General features: G+C 42.1%; 1 protein-coding gene across 1 annotated transcript in view; it reads right to left on the bottom strand.

Moving 5' to 3' along the window:
• Positions 1 to 14154, bottom strand: part of RFC1 (replication factor C subunit 1) — a 53527-nt gene that overhangs the window by 18911 nt on the left and 20462 nt on the right. The window contains exons 5-7 of the mRNA XM_056855096.1: positions 7325 to 7557; positions 3854 to 3934; positions 823 to 900 (exon numbers count right to left, since the gene is read on the bottom strand). Coding sequence (XP_056711074.1) covers positions 823 to 900; positions 3854 to 3934; positions 7325 to 7557 — 392 coding nt within the window. The remainder of the gene's footprint in view (positions 1 to 822; positions 901 to 3853; positions 3935 to 7324; positions 7558 to 14154) is intronic.

Below are 14154 nucleotides of genomic sequence, written 5' to 3'. Positions count from 1 at the left end.
ATACACTTTATACATATAGCCTGAATGTAATTTTAAACAACATTTTAAATAATGTTGTGTACATAATTGGGCCCATAAGTGTTCCGTATTTCAGATCTTTCCATATTTTGGAATATTTGCATATACATAATGAGATATCTTGGGGATGGGACCCAGGTCTAAACACTACATTCATTTATGCTTTGTATATATTTTATATACACTTTATACATATAGCCTGAATGTAATTTTAAACAACATTTTAAATAATTTTGTGTACATAATTTTGTGGCCATACAGGCAAGTTATAAGATATTTCACCACAGCCATCAGGATCACTTATCTGGCTTCCCATCATGAGTAATTTCGGTGTTGACTCAGGGTCAGTTACAAAGTGATTTCCAGTAGCTACTGAATATTGCCTGGTACAGTGCCTGTTATTTGCCAACTTTCCAAGAATCCAGCCAGTTCAGTCCAACAGCTATAGCAAGGTGTGTGGAAAACTCATTCACAATACAAGATTTGGTCGAGGAAATATGACATAGCTGCAAGTATCCATCCACTTGACTTTGCATACTGAATTACCATAACTGAACCAAATGAGTGAGAATAATTGACTATGGAACAGAGAGAAAGAAAGAGCACAGCTATCTGAACATGAAAGTAGCAAACCTAGAGCAAGAAAGAAACAGATGTGGCCATTGTTATTTCAAATACACATCACAGATGACATAGGGTCTCCAGCGACACCCCTCATACTCATATATAAGGAATGTACATTTTTCTACATTGCCCCAACTGGTGTCAACAATTACACACAGCAAAACCTTCACAAAGGGTTACCTTTTTCTTCTTTGGAGTTTCGTCCAGCATGGCCAGTGTTCTAGCAAACTCTTCATCTTCATGCAATTGTCTCTCCAACTATAAGCAGTAGGAAAGATATCACTCATCACAGCAAAAGTGAACTTACATCACTAATAACCAATTAACCCTACCTGTGAACAAGGTTGAAAGCATATATAAACCAAACATTTGTCAACATCTCCCCCGCCCCCCGCCGATTTAGCATAAGCCATCTTGCAAGTAGCAAAAGCAAACAAGCCCAACCAAGAATGAGGAGGTCCAGAAGTTCCTCAACAGCTCCACCACCTATTTTTGGCAAGATCTGCCTAAAATGACAAGAGAGTAATAGGTGGAGCTTTCAAGATCCGTACAGGTTGAATATGCCTTATCCAGAATGCTTGGGCCCATAAGTGTTCCGTATTTCGGATCTTTCCATATTTTGAAATATTTGCATATACATAATGAGATATCTTGGGGATGGGACCCAGGTCTAAACACTACATTCATTTATGCTTTGTATATATTTTATATACACTTTATACATATAGCCTGAATGTAATTTTAAACAACATTTTAAATAATTTTGTGTACATTCAACCATCAGAAAGCAAAGGTGTAACTATCTCACCAGAATACCTGTATCAGCTGTTGAACAAGAGCAACAACAAACTAACTAACAACGGCAGGCTTTCAGTCTCCATCTACGATGCTGTGTACACTGTACTTTATTTTTTTAGGTGAGAAGAAACATCAGAAGCAGTTGAGGAACCAGGAAGTGGTTCACCCCTCTAGGGATGAAGAGGCATTCTGCTGGATGGCTTTTTAAAATGTTTCCTCTGGAGTCACCTGCCTCATTAACAACATTTTTTAAATTTAATTTATTTATTTATTAGATTTTTAACCTGCCCTTTCCCAACCAGGGCCGGGCTCAGGGCTGGTTACATTTTATCTTAGAAGTCCAGTTTTTGGGTCATTCCGGTGTTTGGATGTCTGGTTAAGAGATACTCAACCTGTATCAACTTTAACCTTAAATACTATTCACCCTGTGATGTCGTTGTACTGGCAACTGGAGAAGGGTTTGGTGGCAAAGGGAGGGGGAAGCATTTTAATTTATGCAAATTAGGCCAACCCTCATAATTCCCAAGTTGAATTTTAAGTTATCTTCTGCACTACCTTTCTGCCCTAAAACAAATATATGCCCCGGCAGTTCCATTTGTTACTATTCAATCAAAGCCTAGTGAAGTTTTCCTTCATTTTGCCATTAACTCAATAATGACAATATCTATGGTGACCAGAACCTGGTTATTGTCAAATATTGCCTCTTTAAGAGAAACTAATGTCTTCTTGTCGAGAGTTTTATTAATAAAAGTTGGACTGCCCATGTTACATAAATCCAATCTTTGGACAAGAATGAGATCAAAACTTGCCTCAATGCCTGTGATTCAGACAGATAACTTCATAAGCAGAAGAATGCCACAGGCTCTAGGGCTACATGGTCATAAACCACAGGAGGATATTAAGACCAATGAATTGCATTAATCTTTCCTGTTTTCGCCATGAAGCAGCTCTAACACCAGAAGCGCAAGCGGGCCAACAAACCGAACAGCACAAAAGGAAAAGGACTGAACTGAAGAAAAAGGGTCTCCCCTAAACCAAACCTCCTTTCCAAAGCATCAGTTAACTTTACATATTCTTTATATACTTAAATACTTAAACACACAGATAGCTCTTTTTAGTTGCCAGGTTGGCTTTTATATCTCGTAACGGAGAAACACCGTGAAGTTAAAAGTTTACAGCCTAATCCCAGCCTTCACTATGGAGTTTTCAAATTACAGCAGCATCCAAAGGGGATCAAACTCTCATTCCCGTAGTCCCGGCACTGTGAGGCATCTCTGCTGACAATGCCAAGGGCAAGAGAAGCTACTGGCACAGCCACGCCAGTGCTTAAGAGAAGCCTCCATCCGCTCAAGAAATTGGAGACACTCTGTGATCGGCCTCCAAGACAAAGCTGGTACCACATGACAGTTCAATAGAAGTTATCTATTTATTTTACCTATTCTTCCAACTCTTCTCTTATGAGCAGGTTTGCAGTTGGGATACATATTTTCTATGACAGCCTAGAGTCCCTTAGTGATGCTGTAATAGTCATCCTCAGGACATTTTCAGGCATCAAATTAAGTAACGCAACCAGACCACCCAGATTCCCCTCAGAGTCCAGCTTGGAAGATGCAAAACCCACACTTTTCGTCATCTGTCAGACATGTTCCTAGGATTCAACAGTCAGGCAACTGACTGATGCAGGACTCTACACATCCTCACCTAATGGCTCCCTGTCTACGACCTCTACTCTGTATTATATAAAAACACTTACGCCTTGTACTGAGTTAACCCACTGGTCTATCAAGGTCAGTATTGTCTATTCTGGCAGCAGTTTTCCAGGGTCTCAGACAGAGGTCTTTCACATCACCTACTATCCTGAGATGCAGGCCTCATGTCAGAGATGGCAGTAAATGTGACTCTTTTGGCTGATGAAATCTGTGAATGTGGCTCTCCACAAGCTGCAGGTACCACTGAGTCAGGATGAGAAACCAAAGAAAAGATTTGAGATCCACGGTTCTAGGAGGTGGTAAAGTACAAAAAAAGGGGGGGGGTTATACTGAGCCAACATGCCCAAAATATTTGCCAGTAAGAATGTCATTCATCAAAAGAGGCAAGTGGACTCCTGCACATTCAGCATGAAAAGAAAAAGAAGAGTTGGTTTTTATATGTTGACTTTCTCTATCACTTAAGGAAGACTCAAATCGGCTTACAATCACCTTCCCTTCCCCACAACAGACATCCTGTGAGGTAGGTGGGGCTGAGAGAGCTGTGACTAGCCCAAGGTCACCCAGCTGGCTTCATGTGTAGGAGAGGGGAATCAAACCCGGTTCTCCAGATCAGAGTCCACCGCTCCAAACCAACACTCTTAACCACTACACCACGCTGGCTCTCAAAAGGGTGCTAAAAAAGGAAAGCATTTGAAGTATCGCACCTCTGCATTTTCTTCAAGCTGTAGTTGCTTGGCAATAACTGCATCATTGAGAGTGGAATCCTTGCTTTGTGAAGGCAGCACCTCAAAGAGAAGAGTCACAGAAAGGCTCAATTTGGAACCAACACACTGACATGCAACATGGAATACTGTTACAGGAATGAGAATAAAGATGGTAAAGCCTCAACCTAAACCCCAGCATTTAAAGTATTTACAAAAAACCCTTCACACAACGGCTTTCAGCATTTCTTTCACAAAAAAGATCCATTTCTATTCATAAATTGTTTTCCAAAAGGACATCAGAACTCACAACATATGAGTCCCTGATCTCGGAAGCATGGCAAACACATGATCTTCTGCAGTCACGTTTCTGAAAAAAATGGTGGAGTACTGTCTGACACAGTACTTACCGGTCAGTGAAATCAACAGGGTTATACCGGAGAAACGCCGCATAGAATTGCAATGTAAGCCTACACAGTTACAACCTGATAAAGATGTCAGGTTACCTCCTTTAGTTACAAAGACATTGCGGTGAGAAGAGGGGCGGGTGGGGGGGGGAGATGCCTTGACAGTTATGGTGAAGGAAAGTGATCCAGGTGTCTTTGTGGCTAGGAAAGAGGAGGAAAAGATGCTCTTTGCCAGATACAGAACATCCTTTCCAGCTGGGAGGGATAACACGCCAGCTCTCTGATGTACACCTCCTAATTCGGGGGGGGGGGCGCAGGTTTGACGGGCTGGAGCCCCAAGGCATAGCACCCAGGTTGGCTAAGGCCCCCAGAACACATATGAGGTGGGGTCTAGAAAAGGAGGCTATTCCTTTGTTTGGGGCTCCTTCTTGGTTCGAGCTCCTTGTTGGGAACTCCTTGGAGCAGGTATTTTTCCATGAAGGATAACAGAGGGGAATGATGCTAAAGAGAATTGCAGATGCACCAGGACAGGGCATTCTGCAACTATTCAAATCAGATGCAACAGGGATTGAGAGTACTTTAGTTAGCACCAGTCTTTTAGTTTATTTTCCTTAGGGTGCTTAGATCCTGTCCTTTGCAACACCCTGAGTTTGTGCCTTGTACAAATAAAGTTTTGTTTAACTTGAGAGAGTCTGCACAAGTCCTTATCCACTGGCCTGATTCCTTGGCATGCTACTGAGTGATACCCCTCCAAGGTTGAGAGATGGGGGCTAGATTTTACCCTAAGTGGTGGGGGTGGTGACCGAAAGGCAGGGGGGTTGGGAAACGGTGGCTAGTCTTGCCCTGCAATGTGACAGAGACCATAGACATCAGATACAGATTTTATTGCAGACACTCCAGTACTTGCACCAATATGCACTCCATATTGAAGAAGAGTTAGTTTTTACACCCTGTTTTTTTCTACCAGAAGGATTCTCAAAGTGGCTTGCAATCATCTCCCCCCCCCCACACACACACACAACAGGCACTTTGTGAGGTAGGTGGGGCAGAGAGAGTTCTGAGAGAACTGTGACTGGCCCAAAGTCACCCAGCAGGCTTCATGTGGAGGAGTGGGGAATCAAACCCAGTTCTCCAGGTTACAGTCCGCCGCTCTTAACAACTGCACCACACTGGCTCTCTATACAATAATCCCCTCTAATATGGATGTAATTATTAGAGCACTTGAGACATACTCGATTGCCCTGTTCAGAATTTATGAATGTGCAGGGAAAAAGTGATACAAGTGACACAAAAGTTGAAGCTAAAGCCCACATTCAAACAATGGGCTCTCCTCTAGTGTTTCCCAAATTAGTCATTAAGCTCATTGGAGCAGGAAGTGGTTCCCTTTCTTATAGGGGTGAGATTAATTCTGGCTGTCCTGCATTATGCCTTCTGAACCATCAGTTCCCAATAAAGGTAAAAGTCCCCTGTGCAAGCACCGGGTCATTCCTGACCCATGGGGTGACGTCCCATCCCGACATTTACTAGGCAGACTTTGTTTATGGGGTGGTTTGCCCGTGCCTTCCCCAGTCGTCTTCCCTTTACCCCCAGCAAGCTGGGTACTCATTTGACCGACCTCGGAAGGCTGGAAGGCTGAGTCAACCTTGAGCCGGCTACCTGAAACCAACTTCTGTTGGGATTGAACTCAGGTCGTGAGCAGAGCTTGGACAGCAGTACTGCAGCTTACCACTCTGCGCCACGGGGCTCATCAGTTCCCAATACCTAGAACCAAATTCCTTACTTCAATTGCACAGGGAAGGGAAGGAAGGGCACAAATTGCATCTGTTCATAATTTTGACTTAAAAAAATATTTTCCAAGGATGGGAGGTGAATGATTTCTGTGCTAGCCAATTAAGAAGCTGGAGATGAAAAGAACAATGGATGAACTGATGCTGTTGAAAACTTCATTTGCACAGGCCTGTGCTGGCAGTCAGAGACAAAGAAAGGAAGTGTAGTAAAGACTGGATACTGCTTAAACTGTTTTTACGATTGTTGTATTGTGGCTGGTAAACCACCTCAAGCAGGTCTCTAGAGAAGCAGCATATAAATATCATACATAAACAAACTATGAATCCTCTGCTCAGTAAACCATTAACCTGACTCCCCGACATTGCAGGCGGGGAGGTCTCCAAATGCCCTTGAAGCGGCATAAAAACATGGCAATCATTCGGCACATCTAATTCTTACACTGGTGTAGTAAATCTTAGGACCAGGCCATGAAAACATTTCTCACAGAATATTCATCAAAGAGATGATCTTGCAGCCCACTCTTTATGGGCTGGCTGCATAGAAGGAATTTGGCCAAGCACAGAATTATGCTTCAGCTGCAACCAATCACTTGCCCTATGGCAGTGTAAACCAATCCATAGGATCAGGCAAACAAATGCTTAACCAAAAATATGCCTTAAGCTGCTAACAGGTTCTTTTGACAGTGGCCCCACGATCGAGGAACTTCCTCCCACAGGAAAATACAGCAGACTTTCTTACCAGCTCTTTTCTAACAGGCTTTAAAACTATTTGTTGCGAGTTAGATTGTTCATAGCTTCCTCCTAATTGATTATGATTTTTTTCAGGTGCTTTACTTTTTTAAAAAGCAATTTAATCTCTTTAGTAAACCATGATTTTATACTGTGAACTACTGAAAGCTTCTGCCAAAAACAGGTATAAAATTACTTTTAAAAACTGTGGGGATTTAGTAGACAGGTAGAGCTGTTTAATAGTGACAACATACAGTTTTCCAGTTAAGCAAAAAAATCTGATGAAAATCCAGCTGTGACCTTTTCACAGCAATGCCACCTTTTACAGAAGACAACCCAAATCTATTCACAGAAAAGATGACGCACACAAAATTGGTTTACTGCCCTCCACTTCCTCTCTGGCATTAGCATCACATTCCTATCCTCTGAAGGAAGATGCTTAAAGGAACATTACTATCCATCATAATTTATACTTTAATTACATTTGTGGGTTTTTTTTTCATGCTCACACACAAGTTAGCTAGAAGAAAATTAAGCCCTGGACTACTCACTTCTTTTCTTTTGCTTGACACCAGTTTTTTCTCCGATCGCTGGATGCTACCTGTTCCAAAGTAATCAACTACAGAAGTTGGTGTCAGTTTCACTGGCGATAAGGGCTTTGTTTTTATCTTCGGTTTTGTATCAGCCTTTGGTGCTGCAGTCATTCCTAGATGAAGGCTTGCCGACGTCCCATTCTCCTTGGGTTTTTGGGAGACCTTCTTATGAATGAAGTCTTCATCTTCATCTGAAAGCCAACACGTATCTGATTACTCCTCAGTACCCTGGCACTGAGAACACATTCCTTGTGTGCAGCTGTTTAACACCTTGCAATACTTTAAAACAGGGGTGTCTTGGCCCCTTGAGAGCTCTTATCCGGCCCGCGAGCCAACTGAGGCAGCCACCCACCCACATTCTCAATCTGGGCCAGCAAGGCATGGCCCAGCCCGACCAAGTGACGTTTATGTCATATCCGGCCCTTAACACATTTGAGTTCAACACCTCTGCTTTAAAACAAAACACCAAAAAAAGAGCAATAAATGAGAAAGTATTTTAATTAATGGAACCTTGGTATATTAACTGTTGCCCTGACCTGGGTGGCCCAGGCTAGCCTGATCTCATCAGATCTCAGAAGCTAGGCAGAGTTGTTCCTGGTCAGTATTTGGATGGGAGACCACCAAGGAAGTCCAGGGTCGCTATGTAGAGGAAGGCAATGGCAAACCACCTCTGAAGTCTCTTGCCTTGAAAACCCTACCGGGTTGTCTTGTCGGCTGTGACTTGGCAGCTCTTTACATACACACGCATAACAACTGTTATGCTTCCATTAAGGCAAATTAAAATTATACTGTCTTTTCTGTCTCAACATGCAGTGCTGTAATAAGACTTTGGGTAAAATATTTTACAGCACAAGCAAAGTTCACAGAAACTATGGAGGAACTATTCAAAGTGGAGTTCAATGAGCTGGTGGAGATGTTTGACACTTTCACCATAGATGCTCCCACAACAGAAGAAGAAAGCGACCTTCTACTCGGCCCAGCAGCCCCTTTCAGGTGGCAGGAACTGCCGACCTGAAAACATCAGATACCCATCCACCCTAAATAGCTTATTTCTGTTGGTGGCCTATCACAGCAAGCCTTTGCACTTTCTTACATAGATTTTTTAAAAAATATATAATTTAATTCTGGGTGCATCTCAAATTAGCCTTTTAAATTAATGCAATTACAGCCCTCTTATCTGAAGCAAAATGTCAAGAGCCGCAGCTGTAATAAAAGCATAAAATTGATCCACTCAGTCTAGTCTGACATCAATCCCAGTTTATTACTTTACTGGAGAAAACAGAGACATGGAGGCACCTTGAACCATAGCAGCTATTATCTTAGCCACGACATCCACATATACACTGACAACTTGCAAATAGCATGAAGATTCCTTTCGTGTGTGTGTGTGTGTGTGTGCACGTGCGTGTGTGTGAAGTGCCGTCAAGTTGCAGCCGACTTATGGCGACCCCTTTTGGGATTTTCATGGCAAGAGACTAACAGAAGTGGTTTGCCAGCGCCTTCCTCTGCACAGCAACTCTGATATTCCTTGGTGGTCTCCCATCCAAATACTAACCAGGGCTGACCCTGCTTAGCTTCTGAGATCTGATGAGATCAGGCTAGCCTGGGCCATCCAGGTCAGGGCTTCCTTTCTAGTAGTAACTACCATACTAAAACCAGAATACCCTCATCCAGTGCAGAAGCAAGTCTGAACCATTTTGCTTTTGTGCCTTTTTTCCTTTTATGACCATATTTTTCATTTGAAGAGACAAAGCCTTAAAATGAAGTTTGCTAAAGTCTCTGAGGAATCTGGCTGATGCGGGGGGGGGGGGGGGTGATCAGAAAGCCTCCCAGGTACCAGATGAGATACTTCTTCTATTCTTCATAGACCTACCCCTTCTCATGCAACCCCTAGCCTTTCTGTGTCTTTGCCCACCACCTGCCAACCTATCATCTCTCCTCCTTCTTTGGTCTTTAATTTCTGGCCTATGTTGCCTTCGTGGTAGAATACCATAAACCCAGTATGAGTCTCAGTCTCAAATTAATGCCTCTCTTGCTGATGCAGATTAAAGCAAGTTTGCTACATTACTTCAATTGTCAACTGAGCTCATTCCACTCACAGTGAACCTGGGTTTCTGGGCTCCACAATCTTTAAGATGCTGGCTTACATATCTCCCACAGACTTTTAGAACAAGCTTGGAAAGTTACCAGCAACCAACTTTCTAGACTTTTTGGGAGTTTCCACACATGAACATTACGAATGGAAAGGACACATGCGGAAGGGATGAAAAAAAGATTCCCCTTGCTAGTGCCTTTGTTGTTTTGCACTGTCAGAAGCCACATTTGGTGGGTTCTCTGTAAGATTCTGAGACACAAAACAATGCCCTCAAACAGACATCCAAAAAGAAAATATTACCTCCACATACAGGCTTCCCAGATTTGATATCTGTGTCTCAGAATATTGCAGAGAACAGAAAAACTTATATTCCTGATCACAGGCAGAACAAGACAATATTATATACATATAAATGTTATAGTTTTATAAAGGTAAAAGGTAAAGGTCCCCTGTGCAAGCACTGGGTCATTCCTGACCCATGAGGCGACGTCACATCCTGACATTTACTAGGGAGACTTTGTTCACGGGGTGGTTTGCCAGTGCCTTCCCCAGTCATCTTCCCCTTACCCCCAGCAAGCTGGATACTCATTTGACCGACCTCGGAAGGATGGAAGGCTGAGTCAACCTTGAGCCGGCTACCTGAAGCCAACTTCCGTCGGGATCGAACTCAGGTTGTGAACAGAGCTTGGACTGCAGTACTGCAGCTTACCCCTCTGCGCCACAGGGCTCCTATCGTTTTATACACACGTAAAAATACAAAGTCCAAAACACTTGATCACAAAACCGCCTCTTTATTTAGAGAATTTCACTCCTACCTTTCAACATATATCCCTCAAAGCAGCTTACAAAGCAAACCACAAAAATGCAACATAATAGGGAAAAAACACAATAAAACCAAATAATCTACCAGCAGGTTAAAAAAAAAAAAAAACTAGTAACAAAGCCAGATAAAAATTTCTTAAGAGCTTTTGAAAGCACTTGAGCAGTCCAAAAAGAAAACAGACTCAAAACAGAAGCCTCTCTCCAAGAAAAATACCTCTCTTCCATCCCTGAGATTAACAATCCAATCCTAAAGAGTGTTCCACTCTTCTAAGCCTTCAAGGTCAATAAACTTAGAAGGGTGAAATTCTCTTTAGGACTGCAGGGTAAGTCAATCTCATGAGCTTCCAGAAGGAAAAACAATTGGGGGTGGAGTACTGTTAACAGCTACAAAGATAAAGGATAAACAGGTTATCCCAAAAGCTCCACTTGGGCACAAAAAGCCACTTTTGTTGAGTACCCGTTTCTCCCTCATCTGTGTATATTATAAACAGGTATACATCAATTGGGGTAGCCAAATGTATTTTCTATCATAATGTTACCTGTAAAACTAAGGGAGTTCCTAATCAGATTCAGATCTTATGCTAATAAAAGAAAAGTCATTATAACTTAAAAGCATTCAACTTGCTATCTTCAGAAATAATCAACACATGAAATTGTTTGGGCTGTAATTAGTTTTGTCGTTTGTGACTGGTTTGTCGGTTTTTATTCTTAATGTTTTTGGTAAGCAGAAACATCATTTCTAGACAAACTTGATTACTGTATGACATGGATACTTTCCATGAAGGAAATTTCTTTCAGAAAATGGTGGCGAAGAGAGAAGAGGGAAGGAGAGGGGAGAGGGAAGATAAAAGAGAAGAGAGAAAAAGAGAAAAACAAAGAGAGAAAAAGAGAAGAGAAAAGAGCAGAGAAGAGCAGAGAAAGAAAGCAACAGCCATCTTCCAATCATCTACACATAATATATAGCAAGTTACCATATTGATATTATTTGCAATTACTGGGGGGGGGGGCTTGTTGCAACATGACTTTGAGCAGTTTCAGTTAAAGCAATGTAAAAAGGTGGATTGCCCTGACTTGGATGGCCCAGGCTAGCCTGATCTTGTCAGATCTCAGAAGCTAAGCAGGGTCAGCCCTGGTTAGTATTTGGATGGGAGACCACCAAGGAATACCAGGGTTGCTGTGCAGAGGAAGGCACTGGCAAACCACCTCTGTTAGTCTTTTGCCATGAAAACCCCAAAAGGAATCACCATAAGTCGGCTACGACTTGACGGCACTTTACACACACACAAAAAGGTGGATTAATAAGCACAGAAAGGGTTTGGGTATGGATATGCTTTATCAGCCAAACACAGCAACAAGAACATTTATTGCTGTGTATGAAACAACAGTAAAAAAAGCACCATGATTTACTAGAAGAGCCACAGTATTTGCAACCCAGAAGCCCTTTAACTAGGTCGCACAAGGTTCAATGCGGCATTCACAAGTTGTCTTCTGCAAACAACACTTCAGGTCCCATAGTGCACAGAACCATAGAGAATGGATGTTACCGAACAGGTGCAAGCATTTGGAGGTCTCCCAGCATACTTCCATCGCTAATCAGTCTTGGGTATTTACAAATCTGTTCTTCCTTTACTCATTACTTGTGAGTTACATTGTGTTTCATTTTTTACAATCAATAATCTAAAGGAAGAAGAAGCTGGTTTAACCAAACATGGTAATGATGAAAAGTGTTCGATAAACATTAAAATGATAAGCTTAATGACCTGTACAGAACTCCCTGTGCTCAAAGACAATGCAATTTTTCACATGAACTGTAGCTCTGTACCCTTTAGAAGTCGATACCCCCACAGCCAAAGAACTGCAAGGAGAGAAAATTGAGGAGGAATAAGCAAAAAAGGAAAGAAACCATTAAAATTAACCTCCTAAAGCCACAATTTTGAAGCCAGTTTAACCCCTATTCATACACTATGATACTTAGTAAGATCACCTCAGAAACAAATGGCCAGAAGGTCTCCATTTAGGATTGAGCTCACAGACAGGGTACATTAGTTTACGACAGATTTTCACTGCTTTGAAATGTAAACGTTTGCACCCTGAAGCAGCATTAGTGAGATTAATTTAAGGTTAAAAAAAAGTCCCGATCTCACACCACCTGAGCTTTTCACCATGTGGGAAAGCACTACGACAGCAGAAGAGATGGATTTGTTTCCCATTGATGCTGCCTGTAATGACACAATTGGTCAGCTTCAACATGAAACCAACACTGGGTTCTGCTCATTTCCTTTCACATATTGAATCAGGTGTGCTATAAACCAGAGCAATCTGCAACTGAGTTGTAAAATAGCTGCAGAAGACCCTTAATTCCTTTGGTCAACGTAGTGCCCAATGTAACAACTGTCCAAATTAGAGGAGGAACACTCCCCAGAAAGTTCTGGAATCCACCCAACTGACTCCATGAGTTCTGAGGTGGACACGTTTAGTCATGACTTCAACACAGAGGGCAGGAATCTTCTGTTTCATGAGGTAGTGCTCTCGTCATCACTATGTTCCAATTTACCATCCCCAAATTAACGGATCACCTATTTCTAGAGTAAAACATTAAATCCAAAGGATACCCATTTATTTGGGAGATACCAGTTTGGTGGTGGGGGCCAGGTAATCTTGAGCTGGCCTAGCATTAGCAAATGTGTTAAAATCCTCAAGAATATGAGGCGAATGTTGCCTTGAACCTTGTGCTGTTTAAAGGGCTTCCAGACTGCAAATGTTGTGGCTTTTCCAGTAATTCTTGGTGCATTTCTTTTTTTTTTTACTGTTGTTGAATACACAGCAATAGATGTCCTCATTTAAAGATTACCAACCTTATGATCTATCAAGCTCTGCTACCAATTTTTATTAAAAAGAACATGCTCCGGTGTTGGCTCTTGTTCCAGACTATTAATGGCAGCACTGGAAAACACATAGTCCACAAAAACAGACAAACCTGGATTGTGCAGGCATCCCTTTGCCAGATTTCTAAGCCTTGGAAGACGCTGAAACATCTACATCAATATGTAGACAGTAAATAGATCCTTATTGCTTTGTCATTTCATGTTTTGCATCCCTAAAGCAATGTTAGAGCTGGATGGCCGTGGACTAGAGTGGCCAGGACAGGCAGCAATTCTGCATTACTATGCTCTTCTGTGTGTGTGTGTGTGTGTGTGTGTGTGTGTGTGTGTGTGTGTGTGTGTGTGTGTTAAGTGCCGTCAAGTTGCCTCCGACTCATGGCGACCCTATGAATGAAAGTCCTCCAAAATGTTCTATCCTTGACAGCCTTGCTCAGAACTTGCAAACTGAAGGCTGTGGCTTCCTTTATTGAGTCAATCCATCTCCTGTTGGGTCTTCCTCTTTTCCTGCTGCCCTCAACTTTTCCTAGCATGACTGTCTTTTCCAGTGACTCTTGTCTCATGACGTGACCAAAATACGATAGCCTCAGTTTAGTCATTTTAGCTTCTAGGGTCAGTTCAGGCTTGATTTGATCTATAACCCACTGATTTTTTTTTTGGCAGTCCAAGGAATCCGTAACTCTTTTCTCCAACACCACATTTCAAAGGAATCTATTTTCTTCCTATCAGCTTTCTTAACTGTCCAGCTTTCACATCCATACATAGTAATAGAGAATACGATGGCAAGAATTAATCTAGTCTTGGTGGCCAGTATATGAATTAATCTAGTCTTGGTGGCCAGTAGGTATATGCTCTTCTATACCTACACACTATCCCTTACTTTCAGTAGTAGTGTCAACTGGCTGCCAAAATACTCCTCAGAACCCACAGACAAAGCAGTCAGGCCTGGGTGATTAATGAGGGCATCATATAAAGTCATTAACTCTTGCATT

The sequence above is a fragment of the Euleptes europaea genome, chromosome 9 (genome assembly GCF_029931775.1).
Source record: "Euleptes europaea isolate rEulEur1 chromosome 9, rEulEur1.hap1, whole genome shotgun sequence".
In the NCBI taxonomy this organism is placed as follows: Eukaryota; Metazoa; Chordata; class Lepidosauria; order Squamata; family Sphaerodactylidae; genus Euleptes; species Euleptes europaea.
The sequence above is the reverse complement of the archived record's forward strand: the minus strand, read 5'-3'. Positions and strand labels throughout refer to the sequence as shown.